Genomic DNA, 19,150 nt, shown 5'->3' with positions numbered 1-19,150 from the left:
AAAGGCCAAAGACGAGTAAAATCCTTGGACGCAAGGATGTATCGTCTATATATTTTCCTTCAAATAAGGATAAAGTAAGAAAAATAAAACCTAAGGTATGTCCATCCAAACTCAGGACAGGATAAAACCCATGGTATCTCCGTCTAAGCTCAAGACGAGATAAAATTCCAAATATATTCGTCCAAGTTCAAGACGAAAAGTAATTCGAATATCATCGTCCAGGCCCTAGATGAATGTCAAGTGTGAAGAAACACAATCCATGGACGAGCCCAAAGGGCTAAACAAATCCGTCGCATGGACGAGAATTTGTTGAGAATATTATTGTCAAAGACGAATAAATAGTTGCCTCTAGTTTGAATAAATGATGGAACTAGATAAAAGACGATATTCATAGACGAATTGAAGATGTATTTAAGGGTTCATTTTCACTCTAGCTTTGTGATGAAGGAACTTCGTCCATAAACCCAAGTCGAAGTGAAATGTTTTACTAACATCATGGACGATACTAATAAGGTATGTTCATAAATCCTTAAAACATGGTCAAAAATTATAGAAACAATAGAAATGAAAATCATTCATTCATTCACTCAAGAAATCTAAGGGTAGACCCCCATAGTCCAAAAACCCTTGAAAGTAACAAGTAATTGTTAATAAGAGCTCATCCATAAACTTGGACGAGAAGATTGTACTTAACTAAATTTTTTTTTAAAAAAAAAAGAGAGAAAAAGAAGAAAATAAAAGCCCAAAACAACGGGCATCTCCAGAAAAGATTAAACATAAATTTTCTAAGGTAAACAAAATCACTTGGGTTCGTCTTGAGTAACTTCAGTGTTAGCATCGTCCATAACATTTACATCCTCGGAACTCGTCTGTAGCAAAGAACTCTCTGTGTCAAGGGGAAGCTTGAAGGAATCAAAGTTTAAATCAGGGTAAGCTTCTTTGGCATCAGCACGGAAGTCCTCATAACCAGCAGCATAGTGGCTGTCTAGACAATTCTTGTACTCGTCAGACTTCTTGAAGGCTGAAATGGCTTCCTCACGTGCTTTCTCCAAGGACGAAGCGAACTCTGAAACTTGTCCCTTCAAGTAAGCGATGCGAGTATCTTTTTCAATAGCATCTGCTTTTAGTTCCTCAACCTCGTCCTTCAGTTTCGTCTCTGCTCCTTGCAAACGGTTGAGATCCTCAGACAACCTAATCACTTCCCCCTTCTTCAAAAGAACATCGTTATTCAGCTCCTTGGCTTTCTCCTTTGCCGTCTTGGCCTCCTCAGCAAGTTCCTTCGCCTGACACGTCGCTGTATAAAACTTTGACATAGCCTGTATTTGGACGAAGGAAAGTTAAAAATTCTATTCAAAAAGAAAAGAAGAAAAACTTATTAAAGGCACACAAGGACGAATAAAGAGCCTACCTTGAAGAGGTCATGGATGCCAGAACGTTCAAATTCTTTCATTGACATATTGTAACATTCATTAACTTCGTTGTTAGTGACGATTCCTTTGAATGTCCTCCATGCATAGCCCTCGTCCAGCACCAGGTTGGAAGGACGATCTGAAGGCTCAGATGGATGAGGCTTGCGAGGAGTCATAGCTGGAGGAGGGGGAGGATTAGATGAAATAGGATGAATTATCTGGACGGGCTCCACATTTGTAAGAGGGTCGTCCAGATTCACTGTTGGAGGAGTGAATTTAGGGACCTTGGGAAGGGAAGAAGTTGTAGTTTTCTGTTTTTTGGAGCCTCGACGAGTAGGAAGGTCGTCCAGGTCCACAGTGCTTGAAATCTTCTTAGATTTCCTTTTCCCACCCTGGACGGCAACCTTCTGGACGACTGGAGGCACAGGAGCATCCTCGTCCCCACTCATTACTGTTTTTTCCTTGTTTTCTCTCATTGTAATTATTCCTATAATAAAGGAAATTATAAAAAAAAAAAAAAAAAAAAAAGAGAGATGGAAGGAAATGAAGCTAAGATGGACGATACTTACTTCGACGGGTAGTTTCTTCATGACCTAGATTTTCAGCAGTTGGTTCTGGACCAAGCCCCCACGTAGCCAAGCTGCTGAAAGTTACTAAGTCGTGAAAAGTCCTTCTAGGGAAGACACGAACTTGGTCAATTCGGTCCAAGTATAACCTATCCAAACGTGGACGAATGACAGCTGCACCAGCAAAAAGCAAGGTGGTTAGACGATTGAGAGTTAGAAAAATGTAAGTATATAAAGGAAATAATGAAGAAAGGAAACATACCCACAGGACGAAGGCGACCTATGGGGCTGGTAAAAGGAGGGAAGGGGGCATGACCAACATCAATTGGGTCCCCAGCCCAATTTCTAGAAATAATAAAAAATTCTTTTTTCCAGAGCCTGTCAGATGAGCTACGGCCCTTTATCAAGCTATAATGAGAGCCTCTGGACGAGAACTGGTAAAAACCAGCTAACCTCTTTATTTCTGAGGGCTTATAACAGTAGAGGAACTCGTCCACTGTTACAGGACATTCCCCTTCCAGTGCCTCACGCCATAACACTTGCATGGCAACTATCGTCCTCCAACCATTGGGGTTAAGCTGGTTGGGACCAATGCCTAACCTATGAAGGAGCCCTCTACAAAATGAATTTAAGGGAAACCTAAGGCCAGCTAAGAGGTAAGAAGTGTATACTCCTAAACCAGAGGAAGGAGAACAACACCACTCTCCTTCCTTGGGTAGACGAGGTTCAAACTCTATAGGGATTTGGTATCTATCTACTAAAACTTTTAACTTAGGGGCGTCTAAGGTGGACGCTACCTCGGGTGCACAACTGTATATTATAGTCTCTTCCTCCTCGTCCTAAGAAGAGCTAGGTGACACTCTGGACGAGCTAGCCCCAGCTCCAGAGGCCGTCCTACGTTGCATTTCCTGGAATTCTTCTAAGGAAATGCCAGGGACCCCGGACGAATAATGCTCGTCCGAGGAACTACTACTATAACTAGTGCTACCCTCACCACTCTTAAAACTCTCAGACGAGACGTCCTGATACTCATCTATTTCCCTCTCTGTACTACTAGGCGAAGACATAACTAAAATAAAGATCAAGACAAAAACCTAAAAGGAAGAAGAAATACCTGAACTAGGACGAAGGCTAGACGAGAATCTTGGACGAGATAGCAGAAGGGAGTCTATGAGAAAGGTGAAGGGGAAGAAAGAGAATGTGCCTATTTATAGGGCCCAGGAGTAGGGTCAGCGAAGCGACACCATCCAATGAGAAGGTGACATGTGGCAGTTGCATGGAAAAATGTAATCGACTTAACTGCTCAATGAATTAAATCACGACACGTGGCTACATAAAGGGAATTAAATCCCTATAATGTCCTTGGACGACACCCTGGACAAGGGGGCAACTGATAGGATAGCAAAAATTACATCTATGGTTTGTCCAGAGGGGTCGTCCATGGTTATCAGTTAGCCAAATGGCCAGACCTCTATGGTTCGTCCAGAGGGGTCGTCCATGATTATCAGATTGCCAAACGACGACCTCTATGGTTCGTCCAGAGGGATCTTCCTTGAGTATTGATCAATTGAATAAACCTCAGAATCAGGTCAGAAGAGTCGTCCATGTGCAAAGCCCATAGACGACCACACAACATCAATATGTATACAGACTTGTCTGTGGGCAGAGCACATGGACGACCCTGTGACACTTGGTAAAATTCTGGAAGTCTGAAGTGGTTAATCAAGCCGAGTTCTTCGCCAGCAATTTCTCCTAAGTATGTAACTTCCATCGGCAGTTACTACTTCTGTAGCCATTGGGGAAGTTATTTCCGTAACTTCGGATTTCCACGAATCTTGGGGAAGTTATTAAACCAAATAACTGCCCTGAGGTTCCCTATATAAAGGCCGGTCTGAATCAGACGCAGGTACGCAAAACTATTCTGACATTACGATAAGACAGTGAGAATTTCGTTGGTGAGGAAGATACTAACTTAGCCATTGGAGGGTCTTAGGCCGTTCCACCCCGATCTCCTCTGATAGCGTGTTTGCTTTTCAGGCCTTCGCTACCGCTCTTGATCCATTGAAGCCGAGTTGTTCAGCCTACTGATTTTGTTCATCATCAGGAGGTATTTTGGTTATTTTTTGGGTTTCAGGGGTATTTTGGTAATTTTTTATGTTTCGGGGGTATTTTGGTCTTTTTTGGGTTCTAGGGGTATTTTGGTCATTTTTAGGTTTTGGGAGTATTTTGGTCATTTTTTGAGTTTTAGGGTTATTTTGGTCATTTTTATGTTTTGGGTGTATTTTGGTCATTTTTTGGGTTTTGGGGGTATTTTGGTAATCTTTAGGTTTCAAGAATATTTTGGTCATTTTTTGGGTTCCAGTGGTATTTTGGTCATTTTGTAGGTTTCGAGATTATTTTGGTAATTTTTAGGTTTCAGGGGTATTTTGGTCATTTTTTATGTTTCGGAGGTATTTTGGTCTTTTTTTTGGGTTTGAGGGGTATTTTGGTCATTTTTGAATTTTAGGAGTATTTTGGTCATTTTTTGGGTTTTGGAGGGTATTTTGGTAATTTTAAGGTGTTGGGAGGTATTTTGACTATTTTTTGGGTTTTAGGGGTATTTTGGTAATTTTTAAGTTTTGGGGTATTTTGGTCATTTATTTGGGTTTCAGGAGTATTTTGGTCATTTTGTAGGTTTCATGGTTATTTTGGTAATTTTGAGGTTTTGGGGTATTTTGGTCATTTTTGAATATTTTAGAGTACTTTGGTCATTTACACTTTAGGGACATTTTGGTAATTTTGATAATTGGGTAATTGGGTGGGTTGGGGTTTACCCATAATAATTGGGTTGGGTTGGGTTTGGGTTAGAAGCAATTTAGTTAAATGGATTTTAATGGGTAAATAAGTTTTATATACCCAACCTAATTATGCCCATCCCAAACTCACCCAAACCCACCTATTTGACACCCCTAAATTACATATAGTCTAAAGGGACCGCGAGATTTGTGGGACCCCACATTTTTTTTTTTTTGATTTTTTTTGATAAGTAGGGACCCCACATTTGATAAGCACACAAGATGAAATCAGAACCGCCCAATAATAAAACTCACACCAAACACGAGAGAAACGGACCGTACCTTAGTTCAGTTTCCTTTCTAGGTTTTGAGCTCGTTGTTCCTTCCTTTCTCAAACGTTTCTCTTTTCCTGCTCCACCGCCACAAAGAGAAACAGAGAGAGAGAGAGAGAGAGAGAGAGAGACGGCTCTCTGGATCGTCGGCCGAACAACGAAAAACGACGTCGCTAAAAGACATGGCCGCTCCCGAAGCCCCTCTCTGCTATGTCGGCGTCGCCAAACAATCCGCTGCTTTCCGCCTCATGAAACAAATGGTACTCCCTCTCTCTCTCTCTTGAGAATTTGAATTCAACGGTTTTTGATTTAACTATTTGTTTTATTTATTTATTTATATAGGGCTGGGAAGAAGGAGAAGGGCTAGGTAAAGACAAGCAAGGCATCAAAGGACACGTTCGAGTCAAAAACAAACAGGACACTTCTGGTTCGTTCCTTCTTCTTCTTTTTGATTTTGTGTTAAAATTTAATCTAGTTTAGTAAGTGCTGATTTGTCAGAATTTTGAATTCTTAATCTCCAATTATTAAGGACTCGGCGTAACTTTGTTGTTGTTGTTGTTGTTGTTTTTGGTGGAATTTATGATAGGTATTGGTTTGGAGAAGCCAAATGAGTGGGCATTTGACACTACTCAATTTGATAATATACTCAAACGATTGAAAGTGGTATGTTTCGCATCAAATCTCCCAATAAGCTCTACTTTGTTGTACATTTTAATTTCGCTGCGAATCCATAATGTGTGTTTTTTTGTTATGTTTTTATTTTACAGCAAGGGGTGCAAGCCAACAATGAAGGTATAAGAATTGTACAAGATTATTAGATTGACTTAGTATTGTTAGCTTTATGATACAATGTAACCTATGGTGTTGTGTGTGTTTTTTTATGATAGGTGTTGAGGACGACTCGGCTGAAGTAGGTACTGATACTGATGCATCTAATGATGTTAAGGTTCCGGTTGTCAAGGCTACTCGGCCGCAGGGAAGGTCAGTGCAGTTTTGTTTAAATTGTGTGTTGGGTGATTGAAATGTTCGTTATGGTTTTGCTTGTATTAAATATTTTGTTTGTTTTTCCCTTCCCTGAAAATCAGATATAAGAAAAGAGAGAGAGGGAAGCTTGTCCATGCCTATTCTTCGAGTGATGTTCAAGGAATTCTAGTAAGTTGGAAGAACACATTTCTTGTGAAACCAATGTCTCCATATTTTTGTGTTTTATAATTTATGTTACTGATTATGTGCTTTGGTAATGTGGACCCTAGGCCAAAAAGGTTGAGGAGTCACCAGGAACAAATCCTGATGTAGATGGTGAATTGGAATCAGCAAAGCTGTTTGAAAGTGAATTTATCTATGTTGAAGGTAATATTTGGAGTGAAGTAGCTAGAGAGCAGTTAACTATCCATTGGTTTTGAATAATGCGGTTAAAATTTTGTTATGAAATGGTCATATCCTTATGTATGCTAGTCCTTTAACATTCTGGTTAAACTTTCTTTACTATTCTTAAAGTAAAATGCAAGTGTTCTATATAATGTTTTAGTCTTGTTGCTAGCGCTCTCTCTCTCATGCTTTCATACATGCGTGTGTAAATAATTGTTCACTACATCCACCATGTTGCTCGAGAAGTTTATCCTTGTAGCCTTGCCCCTTAAGCTGGATACTGGCTATGATGCTTTTGATAAGCTATAATCCAACGGACATTTTGACAAATACGTTTTGTTGGAGATATCCCAAAGAGAAATTTTCATTGGAAAGAAGTTAAGATTTGAAGCATTGAAGCGTTGGCGTGATCATTGGTGGGGTGATGGCTCTTCAAGGATCGTTATCTGTACCTTATTCTAATTGCTAGAGACAAAGAGGCAAAGGTGGCTGATTATTTTGCTTTGTGAACATGTGGGGATTCATCTTGGGCCAGCTATTTGTAGAGCTAAATCGACACTTAAAATATATATATATATATATATATGGGTGATAGTGAATCGCAGGCTTTTAACGATAGAGAATTTAAGGAGGCGGGGCATTGTTATCCCTGATTGGTGTTGCATGTGTGTCTGATAGGGGAGGCAATTGGCCACATATTTCTACATTTTTGGGTAGCCAGAGAGCTATGGGGTTTCCTCTGGTGTCTTCTTAGTGTGAATTGGATGCTATCTAGATAGCTGTCGGATTTGCTGCTGAGTTGGGCTGCTCTTCATGTTAAAAAGGAAAGGACAGCTTGGCAATCTGAAGTTCGATTCCATCTTGTTTGGAGAGGAAGAATTCGCGCGTTTTTTGAGATAAAGAATGTTTGGTTGATCAGCCTTCTTTCATTCCCCCTATTGTGGTTGGTTTTTTTTTTTTTTTTTTCTCCGGTTGTTGTCTTTCCTAGTTAGCATGTATCTTTGTTGACATTTTTTCCTCTGTTTGAGTGTTCCATAATATACTCCCTTTGTACTTGGGCTTTGTCCTTTTCTTTTTAATGAAATACTTTATTGATGGGGAACATGTGGGGATTCATCTTGGGCCAGCTATTTGGAGAGCTAAACCGACACTTAAAAAAGAAAAAAAAAAAATTATATATATATATGGGTGATAGTGAATCACAGGCTTTTAACAACAAAGAATTTAAGGAGGCGGGGCATTGTTATCCCTGATTGGTGTAGCATGTGTGTGTCTGATAGGGAAGGTAATTGACCACTTATTTCTACATTTTTTTTTTTGATAAGTAAGAAGAGAATATTATTAATATAGGAATAGCAAGAAAAACACAAAGAGTTCACGGTAGTGAACAAAGGAAAAAAAGGAACGAAAAGACAGAAGCAGCCCCTAGTTTATTCTAATAGATGAAAGAAAATCCATGAGGGTAGAACAATCCGAGAAACCCCAACATTGAGACCAATCAAAGAGGGTCTGTTGGCAAAACTCTAATAACTAAACCACAGTTTTCCCCTCATCCTCAAAAGACCGTCGATTCTGTTTAGTCCAAATAGTCCACATTAAATAGCCTGGAACCAAATTCCAAATATTTGAACTATGCTTCCCAAGCCAATGATACCAACAAAATAATACCTCCACAACTGAACCTGGCATGACCCAATCGATCCCAAACAACCGAAGCATATACATCCACAAAGAATGAGCTATCGGACAAAAAAGTAATGGGTGATTCACAGATTCCACATTACAACAACACATACAACAATGATTCGCCAAAGGGCGACCATGAAGCATAAGGTCATCCAAGGTTAGAATTTGACCATAAGCTGCTGTCCACATGAAAAAAGCCACCCTTTTAGGAACCTTAACTTTCCAAATGCCCTTCCAAGGGAAAGTGGAAGGAGCTGCATTTCGAATCTTATGATAAAAAGACTGAGTATCAAACTTCCCACTTCCATTAAGATCCCAACAAAGCCTGTCCCACCCTCCACCCCTAGGAATTTGGGTTTGGATGAAATGAAGAAGGGAGTTGGAAGCTGCTAACTCCCAATCATTGAATTCCCTATAAAATCTTAAACTCTACACTCTGTCATTATCACCCACTAGAGGGCTTAACACATCTTGTGAACACAAAAATAACTGAGGATAAAGAATTTTAAGAGGAACATCCTAGTTCACTTATCATGCTAAAAAAGAATACGAGAACCATCCCCCACCATAAAAGAGAAATGCTTTGCGAAAGTTTCCCACCCTTCACTAATACTCCGCCATTACCCACAACCATGAGCCCTACTACAAGCTCCAGTGCACCAACCCCCTTTTCCCTCCCCATATTTCATGGCAATGACCCTTTGCCGTAGATGAGTGGTTTCATGGCCATACCTTGAAAGCCATTTCCCTTATAGGGCTAGATTAAAAGATGCCAAATTCCGAATTCCCAAACCGCCCAACTCACGCGGTAAGCAAACCTTTTCCCAAGCCACCAAAGTATATTTGAAACACTCAACTAATGAACCTCACAAGAAGTTCCTCTAAATGCGTTCCAATCTAGTCGCCACAGCCTTAGGGATAGTAAAAAGGGAAAGTTAATCAGTCAGAAGGCTTGAAAGGGTACTTTTCAGCAAGGTGAGTCTACCGCCCTTTGACAAATAAAGCCGCTTCCAGCCTGAAAGCTTCTTTTCTATCCTCTCAAAGATTGGATTCCAAATAGAGGCTGTTTTATACAAAGTTCCCAATGGCATACCCAAGTAAATCATAGGCAAACTACCCACCTTGCATTGAAGAATATTAGCCAAAGATTGAATGTTACGCGCCTCCCCAATAAGGACAATTTCACTTTTCCCCATATTCACCTTCAAACCAATAAAAGCTTGAAAACAAGTCAAAACCAGCCTAATAGAAAGAATCTGCTCTCTAGAGGCATCACAAAAAAGAATGGTATCATCAGCAAATAATAGGTGAGAAACATGGATACCAGTAGAATTAATAGGACCCGCTTGAAAACCCTGAATGAAACCAGCTTCCTCAGTTTTCTTCAGGATACGATTTAAAAACCTCCATGATCAAATGAAAGAGAAGGGGAGACAAAGGATCACCTTGTCTAAAACCTCTAGAGCTACCAAAGAAACCAACAGGAAATCCATTAACTAGAACTGAGAAGTAAACGGTAGAGTGACTTTAGCCATCTCCTCCATCTATCCCCAAAGCCCATCCTCTCCAACAGATAAAACAAAGTGTCCCAAGGTGATCCAGAGAGCTGTGCGGTTTCCTCTGGTGTCTTCTTAGTGTGAATTGGATGCTACCTAGATAGCTGTTGGATTTGCTGCTGAGTTGGGCTGCTCATCATATTAAAAAGGAAAGGACAGGTTGGCAATCTGAAGTTCGATTCCATCTTGTTTGGAGAGAGAGAATTCGTGCATTTTTGGAGATAAAGAATGTTTGGTTGCTCAGCCTTCTCTCATTCCCCAGAGTGTGGTTGTTTTTTTTTTTATTTCCGGTTGTTGTCTTTTCTTGATAGCATGTATCTTTGTTGACATTTTTTCCTCTGTTTGAGTGTTCCGTAATATACTCCCTTCATACTTGGGCCTTGTCCGTTTCTTTTTAATGAAATACTTTACTGATGGGGAACATGTGGGGGTTCATCTTGGGCCAGCTATTTGGAGAGCTAAACCGACACTTAAATATATATATATATATATATTTGGCTGAAATTTTAAGTATTGGAGTTGGCTGAAATTTTTAAGCAGAGAGAGGAGAGTTGCTTTTTAAATATATTTTTGTCTACTTTACATGCCTTTTGTAGCATGTATCCAGGGAAAACTCTTTGCAAGAAACAGTATTAGTGTTTATCCTGGTCTAATGGTAAGCTTCTTTTGCCATTTAGGTTGTTTAATACTTGTGATGAATAGTTATTGCTGGTATTGCCTTACTAAGTGGCACCTTCTGACTGCCAAGAAGTGAGTGACTGATTTTACTGAGTGGTATTGCCTCGCTGTAGCTTTTGTTTCATTTTTTAACCCTGATGCTGCCATTGAAGCTCTGGATGTATCAGGGTATCTGCCTTGCATCCTTCTCAATATGCATTGCCGACTGTCTTCTAAGTTCTAACATGTAGGTGGTATTTGAATTTTGGTTCTCTTCAGAACCGTTTTTGTTTGAAATTACCTATCTGCATGTGTGTGCTAAGTATGCTGCTTACTGTAAAGCCTTATAATCTTCCCAATTTGCTACTATTCATATACTTCATCTTAGCTGCTGGCTGGACAAAATGGGATGAGTCCATCGTTTTTTGAAATAGCCTTACGACATTCTGACAGGAGACAAAGTTGAAGATATTCCTCCAGATTGGTGGGGCTATAAATATGGTTTTGTCTCAGGAGGTTTTCTTGGGGCAGAATCTAGAAGAAGGAAGTCACAGACTACCGAGAATGCTCAAACAAATAATGAGAGAACTGTATTCTGTGAAGATGATCAGGAGAATCTATATCATCTTGTTCAAGTACGTCTCTTTTTCATTTGAATTCTTTCTTTGTAAACATGTGACATATACCTTGTTCCCATAAAGGCTAAGCTAATCTCTGACAAATAGGTGCTAGAAGATCCAATGATAGTTAGTTGAGTAAAAGGAAGGATAAGTGTACGAGAGATTAAGTTTAGACTTTTGATGCAAGTTTGTTTTCTTTTCAGGATAATGCCACGACTGGAAAGCAAGGGCTAGGTATTAGAAGCCAGCCAAAAAAGGTAGCTGGTTGCCGCTTTCAGGGGAAAAAGACATCATTTAGTGATAGTGATGATGAAGATACCAGCGATCTTGGTCATTCAGCCAAACGAAAACGTGATGACTTGTCAGAAGGAGACAGGGCTGACGAACATAAAGTGAAGTTGAAGAAGCTGTGCAAAAAGCTTCTTCATCAGGTTAGTTCTCCAAACTGCAAATTTTTATAGTGTTCAAAATTCTTTTGTCACTGATGGAGGGCTTATCTCAGGTACCTGGAGAGTCATTAAAGCTAAAACAGCTAAAACTTCTTATTGATGAACATTCATCTTCTATTTTTTCAAACTTTTCCTCAAAGAGAGATGCTGTAGCCTACTTGAAACAAAAGGTACGTTGTTTAGCTACTGTGGAACATTTTTCCTGCTCTATACCAAATAATTTTTGTCCTTGGAAGACAATAGGATTTAGGTCCTCGCCCATTTCCCTATTAACATTAAAATGTTAACCTAAAAGTAGAAAAAAGTACCTTGCTGAGAGTATGGACTTCAAGATTTGCTTTCTTGCCAATTTCCATAATTCCTTAAGCAGTTTTGAGCTACTGGGCACGTTAATAAACTCCTGAGTGTTTGGATGAGCTTATTTTTATTGGCATTTATTTTGTGTAAATGTGCATCCCTATCTATTAAAAGTAGGGCTTTAAAAATTCGTATGTAATTGGCCATAAAAATAAGTTAGCGAGACTTTTAGTGTCTGTTTGAAAACAACTTATCTAGTTTTTTTGCTAAAATTATTGTAAATAAATGGTAAAAACTAAATAAAATTAGTACTCATGTGGGCCCGAAAATAGTAGGGAAAAAGTAGCAATAAGCTGATTTATAATTAAGATCCAAGCACACTTATTATTTAGAGTGGGTCCCTCAGGTCATCAGTAAATAGTAAATACTGTTCAATTGTGAATATGCTACTCATATTTGGGTGTTGGTGTCTTTATGTATATATATAATTTTTAAATTCTGCAATTCATGAAATTTTCTGTAACTGCAGCTGGAAGGTAGTCAGAAGTTTTCTGTGGAAGGAAAAAGAGTGAGTCTCAAATCAAAGAGAGGCTAGAGATTTTTGTTACAAATTTTTGGGTTCCATATTCTTTTCCTGGGATTCTGAGAAGCTTGTACCGATACTGTATATTGCAGCTGAGACTAGATTATAATCTAATTGCATCAAAGCCTTTAATAGATCTGTTGCAGTAATTAGAAGTATTTTGTGATAGTATATACTTTAATTATTTTGCTGGAATATAATTTCAGCAAGTGTCGTTGCTTGGGTGAGAATTGTAAACATTTAAACTGCTGCTTTTCTGTGTCATTAAACTGGATATAATAAGATGAACCTGCAAAGTCCAGGTTAACCTGATCGATCTTAAGCAGTCTTCTACAATAACCTGGCTATTCTTAAGCAATTGTCTATGGGCATGTAGACGGGACATTTTAGTGAGCCTTTTTTTTAGCATTGCTCCAGTTGTGGCAAGGGGACATTTTAGGAAATCACTTGGTATCTCTTTAGTTGGGGGTGTGCTAGATGGAAAACCTACATACTGTTGGAAGAACTGCATGACAGCATGAAGTTTTAAAGAACAGTTTTTACAGATCATTTTTTGATTGGGGGCCGTAGACCATTTAAAATGCTATCATCATTCATAAAGATAGAAAAAAAAGGGGATGGTCATCCCTGCAATACTCTATTTCGCATCTAAATTACCTTAAGATTGCTATGATATTCATAATAGAAATTATCAAATTATTTGTGGAATTACGGCTGCGTATCTGAATTAGTTGTCAAACAATAGTGTCCTAGGCATTGCAACTTGAAATTGTCAGACTTGCTTGTGGTGTTAGGCTCCCTATGATTTGATCGGAATGTGGCTGGCGTATCATGTACATTGGTACTTCCAACCTATTGCTGATTACAAGTACATAATAGCTATGCTCTTGTATATTTCCATCTTATTAGCAATTTGCTCGTCTCCACTCCTTGAACAATCTTCTTTCCATACCTATAGGGACTATTTTATTAGATGTAATTGGCTTGTACAATTTTCTTTGCTATATACTTACCCAAATAACCATATCCATGGAAGTACAGAGCCTCGATTTCTACTCTCTGACCAAGCTGAACCATTACTGCTAGTTCTTTGCTTGTGGTGTTAGGCTCCCTATGATTTGATCGGAATGTGGCTGGCGTATCATGTACATTGGTACTTCCAACCTATTGCTGATTACAAGTACATAATAGCTATGCTCTTGTATATTTCCATCTTATTAGCAATTTGCTCGTCTCCACTCCTTGAACAATCTTCTTTCCATACCTATAGGGACTATTTTATTAGATGTAATTGGCTTGTACAATTTTCTTTGCTATATACTTACCCAAATAACCATATCCATGGAAGTACAGAGCCTCGATTTCTACTCTCTGACCAAGCTGAACCATTACTGCTAGTTCTTCTCTGTAGTTCTCCTGCCATGCCAAAACACCAGTTTGCAATTAATACAGATCTTGTTTTACGCTAAATGAAAAACTTTCTAGTAGATAGAATGAACCTACTTGACCTTACATGGGACTAATGAAAAGGGCCCAAGTTCTGCGGTGGAGGGTAGTTTACCTGCAAGAATTCTGAGGACATCAAGCTTGTGGCAATTTGCAAGTCCCGCTGTTTCAGTGGAACCATAGATTGTTCAGGTATGAGTTGTAGATCATTTCCTCGAAGTCCCAACCATTTCACATTGCAAGCTTTAATCATGCAAAAATGCGTTAGGCATTGACTTGTTACTTTCTACTGAAGGAGAAAGCAGGTGCAATTTAGCATGATGTGACAAGAAACTTACCATATCTGTATGCCTCCAGTCCCATCCCTATACTTCCAAACTTGAAGGTGCAGAGTATAGCTAATCCAGCTGGATTCCTTGATATTTAATTTCTGGGAGTTACAAGTGAGTGCTAACAAACAACTCATGCAGTGGCAGAGAGGAAAGGTCCCACATACCAGTCAACCAGTGCTAAAATAGGCAAGTCTGGAAAAGCCCGGCTTAATCGGTGAAGAAGAAACCTGCATTGAATGTCTTAGTTTAGGTCGAGACCAATCCACAATGAAGCAAAAATAGATCCAGCACAAGTAAAACTGCAGTGTGTTGAAAGTTTTGACTAAGGCAAATGTTGGAAGATTTTAGGAAAGTAAAAAACAGTTGCTGGAGCTTAAAGCCTCAAACTCTGGTGGAGTGAGTTGTTCAAGCTATACCTTGTGGCAATATCTGGGTACCCTTTTGCGGTGATTAGAATGCTTGGAATTTGGTTGAATATGCGATCCTCTGCTAGCCGCTGGAATATTGCATGCTAAACATATTCAAGTACCCAAAATATTGTTACATGGAAATCGGGAAGCCATAAAAAGGGTGTAGATTGAGAACTTGAGCAAAGGAAATACCTTTTCCACTACAATAATGTACCGTGCATCTGTCTTTAAAATCAACTTCTCTAACAAATTCAGATCACCAGAAATAGCATGCCCAGATGATCCACAAGCAGAACAATCCACAACCTCTTCGTTTGGCTCCTATACATGTTTCAAAGACACGTAAGGGTGCTAATGTGATCTACTAAACTTTTCTTCGCAGAAACATAACTTTAGATTTGAAAATTTGGTTTGTGAACTTCCTAAATTCATTTTCCAAGACAGAAGTAAATTATAAACTGAAGTTCATTTCGTCTGGTGTCACGACTCATGAGTCTAGACCATTTACAGATTACAGTGAATGACCTATCTGCAAGAGTTTAGTTGCATTGTGGACATAACATACTTTAAATGAGTTGGAAAAAGCAAAAAGGTAAGTACTGCTCGTCCACACTATCAATGTATTTGTTAAAGTGGCAATGCATGAACTGTTGTTTACTTGTTAATATATGCAAGGATTAATATGTTAAAATATTTATGTTGCGAAGCGTTATTACAATTAAAAAGTTTGCAAAGTGAATTTTTAATTCAAGTACAATGGTTTAACAAAAGAATCAAAAAAATTCTTTGTTAAGGAAATTTATATTTGATACTTTATAATTATAGTTACACACTACTTCACCTTTCTCTTTTCCTCTAGTAAGTCTAGAAACACAACTTTTATTGCAACTGTTGATATGACATGACCTATTGTGATTGGTGCATCATAAAATTGAAGTAGTTATGGGCATAATTAAATTAATATTTCTCCCATCAAAACAGATTATGTCAACAATTACAAAAATCGTTGTGTTACGCATTACTGTTTTTCCTCACACACCGTGTGGGGTAGTCTGTCTCCCTTTAGAAAAGATCATATTTGTTTTTTTAAATCAATAAAGACCAGAAGTCTTTTATCCTATGCTACCCTATAAGGATGCATACATCATGATCACATGAAAAGCAACTTTTTCTTAAGTCAGAGACCCACGTGAGGAAAAGCTCCTATTGTAGCACAAAGTCAAGAAGAACAACTCATTCAACTTGCCTACCAACTCATCTCAACACAAAAATTCCTCTTTTAGTATCAATCACACCATGAATAACACCAGCAGCTCCAGCCAGAGGCTTAAAGCTGGCACGTGAATTCCCATATCACTAGTAATCAACGTGGTTGTTGGATCGATTTAAAAAAAATGCGCCATTGCCCAAATTACTATTGATTAAACTAAAAGCAATTAGATAACATGCCTGCAGTAACAGGCGCCCTGCAACAAGTCCTCTGCTAGATGCCATGATTCCAAGACTGAATCGGCTACATCGAAGCAATGCTACTACATCTGTTAGACATTGACTGAATAACTTAGAAACAACAGCTAAATTAAGATGTAACTAAAAGAAGAAGAATCAGAAAAATAAACCTTGGATTGTCCTGTTAACCTGCAACTGAGAAGTAAAATAGGCTGGAGAATCACAAAGCAACTTGTAGAAGAGCTCCCTCTGCGTGACCCGCTTTTCTTGCACCAGAATCTGAAAGCACATCTCCATCACCTTCCACACTATCAGGTAGAAAAAATATTTAAAAACAAAACACACAAAAATAGAACTGTTATCAAGGTACAATTGTACATACACTCAAACAAGAAAATAAAAATTTGGGCAAATTGCACTTTCCCCTTTAACTAGGGAGCGGCTGCAATGTCCTTAAACTACAAATCTATGCAATGTGGTCCCTTAACTACTGGATATAAGCATTTTGCCCCTAATTGTTAGAAATTCTGTCAAATCTAACGGAAAGTTCAAATTTCTATTTAATTTTTTTTAATTTTTTTTATTTAATTTTTTCATTGAAGTTGACTGAAAGTTTATCGACAGAGATATTTGCTTATTACCAATAGTAATGAGAAACATTGCTTAGTTTTGAAGGGGAATTATAACTATAACATAGTTAAGGGGTGAGGTAAAGTTTACCCTAAAATTTTGAATTGAATTAATACCTCGAATGAAGGCTTTAGCAGCGTTGGCTCGCATCAAAGACCTTGTGCAAAAGGAGTGAGAGAGAAATATCCATGAAACTTCAGTTAACAGTCCTTGACTCACTCGCCTATTGCTTGACTTCCTATTGATCTGTTCGTTGCATCGATTCAAAGTTACTCAAATCATTTACATGCCAGTAATTTGAACTTAATTTCAGTTTGATTTCTGAGGAAATGCACAAAGAAATGAATGCTTGAATTTTATAGTCAAATTTTTTTCTCTTTTTTCTCAGCAGCCAAACAAAGATTATGGTAATTAATGAGCACAATGAAATCAAAGGCTGAACAATTTGTATTACTTGGCTATTGCTTGAACTCCTATTGATCTGTTCGTTGCACCAATTCCGAGATGCTCAAATAATTTACATGCCTTTAATTTGAACTTAATTTCAGTTTAAATTCTGAGGAAACGCACAAAGAAATGAAAACTAGAAAATTTTAAGTCAGTTTTCTTCTCTCTTTTTCTCAGCAGCCAAACAAAATATCTGCTAATTAATGAGCAAAATAAATCAAAGGCTGAAGAATTTGTATTACTCGGCTGGTGCTCGACCTCCTACTGATCTGTTCGTTGCACCGATTCCAAAGATGCACTAATCATTTACACACCGTTATAGCCAAACAAAGATCACGCTAATTAATGAGCAAAATGAAATCAAAGTCGGACTAATTCATATTACTCGGCTATTAGTTGAGCTTCTATTGATCTGTTCGACATAGCGTTAGTTTTGAACTTAATGTCCGTTTAATTTCTAAGGAAACGCACAAAGAAATGAAAACGAGTAAGTTTGAAGACAATTTTCTCATGTTTTCTCAGCAGCCAAACAAATGCTTATGGGAAGGAGGGATGATATCGGCGAAGCAGAGGTGTTGATCGGAGAAGAACCTCATCGAGGAATTACATAGGTCTTCCATTTTTGTTGAGAGCGAGACTGTGTGTTTGATCGCTGAGAAATTGGATTTTTGAAACTTTTGCACTGTTTGTGATTGGCGCGCAAGCCTTGTGATTAATTTTGAATAGAAGGCAGTAAATCTGTGTTAGCTAATAACCGATAATTGAAAAGGCGCTTTCAGGTTGATGAAATGATGAGTGCTTACTTGAACGTGGAAAAAGCTAAAGGATAGCACGACTTCATTATTGTGGCGGTGTCAAGACAAATATGGCCCACATGTCTCGTCCGTTTGAGTCCATTTGCTAGTATGATTTGAGACTTGTGACAGCTATCAATAAAATCTATTGAACCAAAGTTTTTCACTTTTCTATTCTTTCATAATTATTGTTGTGATTTATTGTAATTAATGTAAAATATTAAAAACAATTTCAGAGGTAAATTTATATTAAAATGATATTTTTATTCTAATCACAACTTACCATACACACTTGGTAAATTGCAAAAAAAAAAAAAAAAAAAAATTGTGTCCTCAGCATTGTTTAAAATATTTTAACAAATACTCCTGGTAAAGATTGATTATAAGATATGCTATTAAAGAGATTGTCAATATGTAGGATTGAAGATCAACCACTTGGATTGATCAATTCATTCTATTTTATTTTAGTAATATTTGAATTTAAATTTAATTGGATTAAAAGCGAGGGATACACAAATTTATCATATTGTCAACTTTTAAATACAAAATAAAAAAGTATTTTTATTATACTGTTGATGTAATATCATTTACATTCGTATAATTATTTAAAGTAAAATTAGTATTACCTTCAATGTTTTTCTTTTAATTAAGTTGGATTCATGGCCTGCGTGCTCTACAAGTCTGCAGGATTTGGAAATCCCTCCTTATTCTAAAACTTTCCAACGTCCACCTCATTGTATCTAAGTTGAGAGAGATAATATTAACAAGTATGATTGCCCCTATTGAGATATACTATTAAACCTAAATTGGGATTATTTACTAAGAATTAAGGTAAAGTAGTTTAAGGCAGCTGCATAGGCAATACCGGTGTACACTATGAGTGTCTTTAAACTACTAAACACTTTATGTGATAAGATGACAAATATGGTCCGAAAATTTTGGTGGGGGCAAACTAATGAAAAAACTAAGATGACATGGCTTAGTTGGGACAATGTTTGTATTCCAAAGGAGAAGGGTGGCTTAAGCTTTCGAGATCTTTAAGCTTTTAATCTTGCACTTTTAGTCAAATAAGGGTGGACACTTCAAACAAATACCTTATCTCTAGTCTATAGAGTTTTTAAGGCGAGGTATTTTCGAATAGTGACTTTTTTGGGATTAAACTAGGCTCTCGACCATCTTTTGCATGGAGAAGCATTATTGCGGCACAAAATATTGTTAGAAAAGGGTGTAAATGGCAGGTGAGTGATGGGAAATCAATTGGAATTGGGACTGATAAATGGCTTAATGATCCATCTTATTTACAAGTGTTGTCCCAGCCAAGCACCATCCTCACTTAATCTACGGC

At 38.0% G+C, this 19,150-nt stretch overlaps 2 protein-coding genes across 2 annotated transcripts; one reads left to right on the top strand and one right to left on the bottom strand.

Moving 5' to 3' along the window:
- The first annotated feature begins 5,091 nt into the window (after positions 1 to 5,091).
- Positions 5,092 to 12,611, top strand: LOC111982990 (G-patch domain-containing protein 1). Its single transcript, XM_024014621.2, has 11 exons — positions 5,092 to 5,341; positions 5,424 to 5,508; positions 5,668 to 5,744; positions 5,849 to 5,873; positions 5,969 to 6,062; positions 6,167 to 6,233; positions 6,335 to 6,431; positions 10,802 to 10,983; positions 11,172 to 11,399; positions 11,471 to 11,587; positions 12,244 to 12,611. The coding sequence occupies exons 1-11, from the start codon at positions 5,264 to 5,266 to the stop codon at positions 12,307 to 12,309; spliced, it is 1,116 nt and encodes a 371-aa protein (XP_023870389.2). The 5' UTR covers positions 5,092 to 5,263; the 3' UTR covers positions 12,310 to 12,611.
- Positions 12,612 to 13,401: 790 nt separating this feature from the next.
- Positions 13,402 to 17,718, bottom strand: LOC111982993 (meiotic recombination protein SPO11-2). Its single transcript, XM_065782329.1, has 11 exons — positions 17,543 to 17,718; positions 16,855 to 16,885; positions 16,681 to 16,810; positions 16,105 to 16,242; positions 15,935 to 16,023; positions 14,678 to 14,806; positions 14,492 to 14,586; positions 14,240 to 14,302; positions 14,082 to 14,158; positions 13,859 to 13,986; positions 13,402 to 13,713 (listed from the first exon to the last, which is right to left on the bottom strand). Exons 1-11 carry the CDS (start codon positions 17,629 to 17,631, stop codon positions 13,579 to 13,581), a joined length of 1,104 nt encoding a protein of 367 aa, XP_065638401.1. The 5' UTR covers positions 17,632 to 17,718; the 3' UTR covers positions 13,402 to 13,578.
- Positions 17,719 to 19,150: the final 1,432 nt, after the last annotated feature.

This window comes from Quercus suber, unplaced genomic scaffold (genome assembly GCF_002906115.3).
Source record: "Quercus suber isolate HL8 unplaced genomic scaffold, Cork oak 2.0 scaffold_298, whole genome shotgun sequence".
In the NCBI taxonomy this organism is placed as follows: Eukaryota; Viridiplantae; Streptophyta; class Magnoliopsida; order Fagales; family Fagaceae; genus Quercus; species Quercus suber.
Note: the sequence above shows the minus strand (reverse complement) of the source record. Positions and strands in the feature narration are given on the sequence as shown.

Bases quoted from the DNA above. Each gene is read 5' to 3' on its own strand.
- LOC111982990 (XM_024014621.2), top strand. From the start codon at position 5,264: ATGGCCGCTCCCGAAGCCCCTCTCTGCTATGTCGGCGTCGCCAAACAA. The intron at 6,063-6,166 runs GTCAGTGCAGTT...CCTGAAAATCAG, and splicing joins GCTACTCGGCCGCAGGGAAG to ATATAAGAAAAGAGAGAGAG. The intron at 11,400-11,470 runs GTTAGTTCTCCA...GGCTTATCTCAG, and splicing joins GCAAAAAGCTTCTTCATCAG to GTACCTGGAGAGTCATTAAA.
- LOC111982993 (XM_065782329.1), bottom strand. From the start codon at position 17,631: ATGGAAGACCTATGTAATTCCTCGATGAGGTTCTTCTCCGATCAACAC. The intron at 16,886-17,542 runs GTTTGGCTGCTG...GCATTTCCTCAG, and splicing joins CCTCCTTCCCATAAGCATTT to AAATCAAACTGAAATTAAGT. The intron at 13,714-13,858 runs GTAAACTACCCT...TTGGCATGGCAG, and splicing joins TGTCCTCAGAATTCTTGCAG to GAGAACTACAGAGAAGAACT.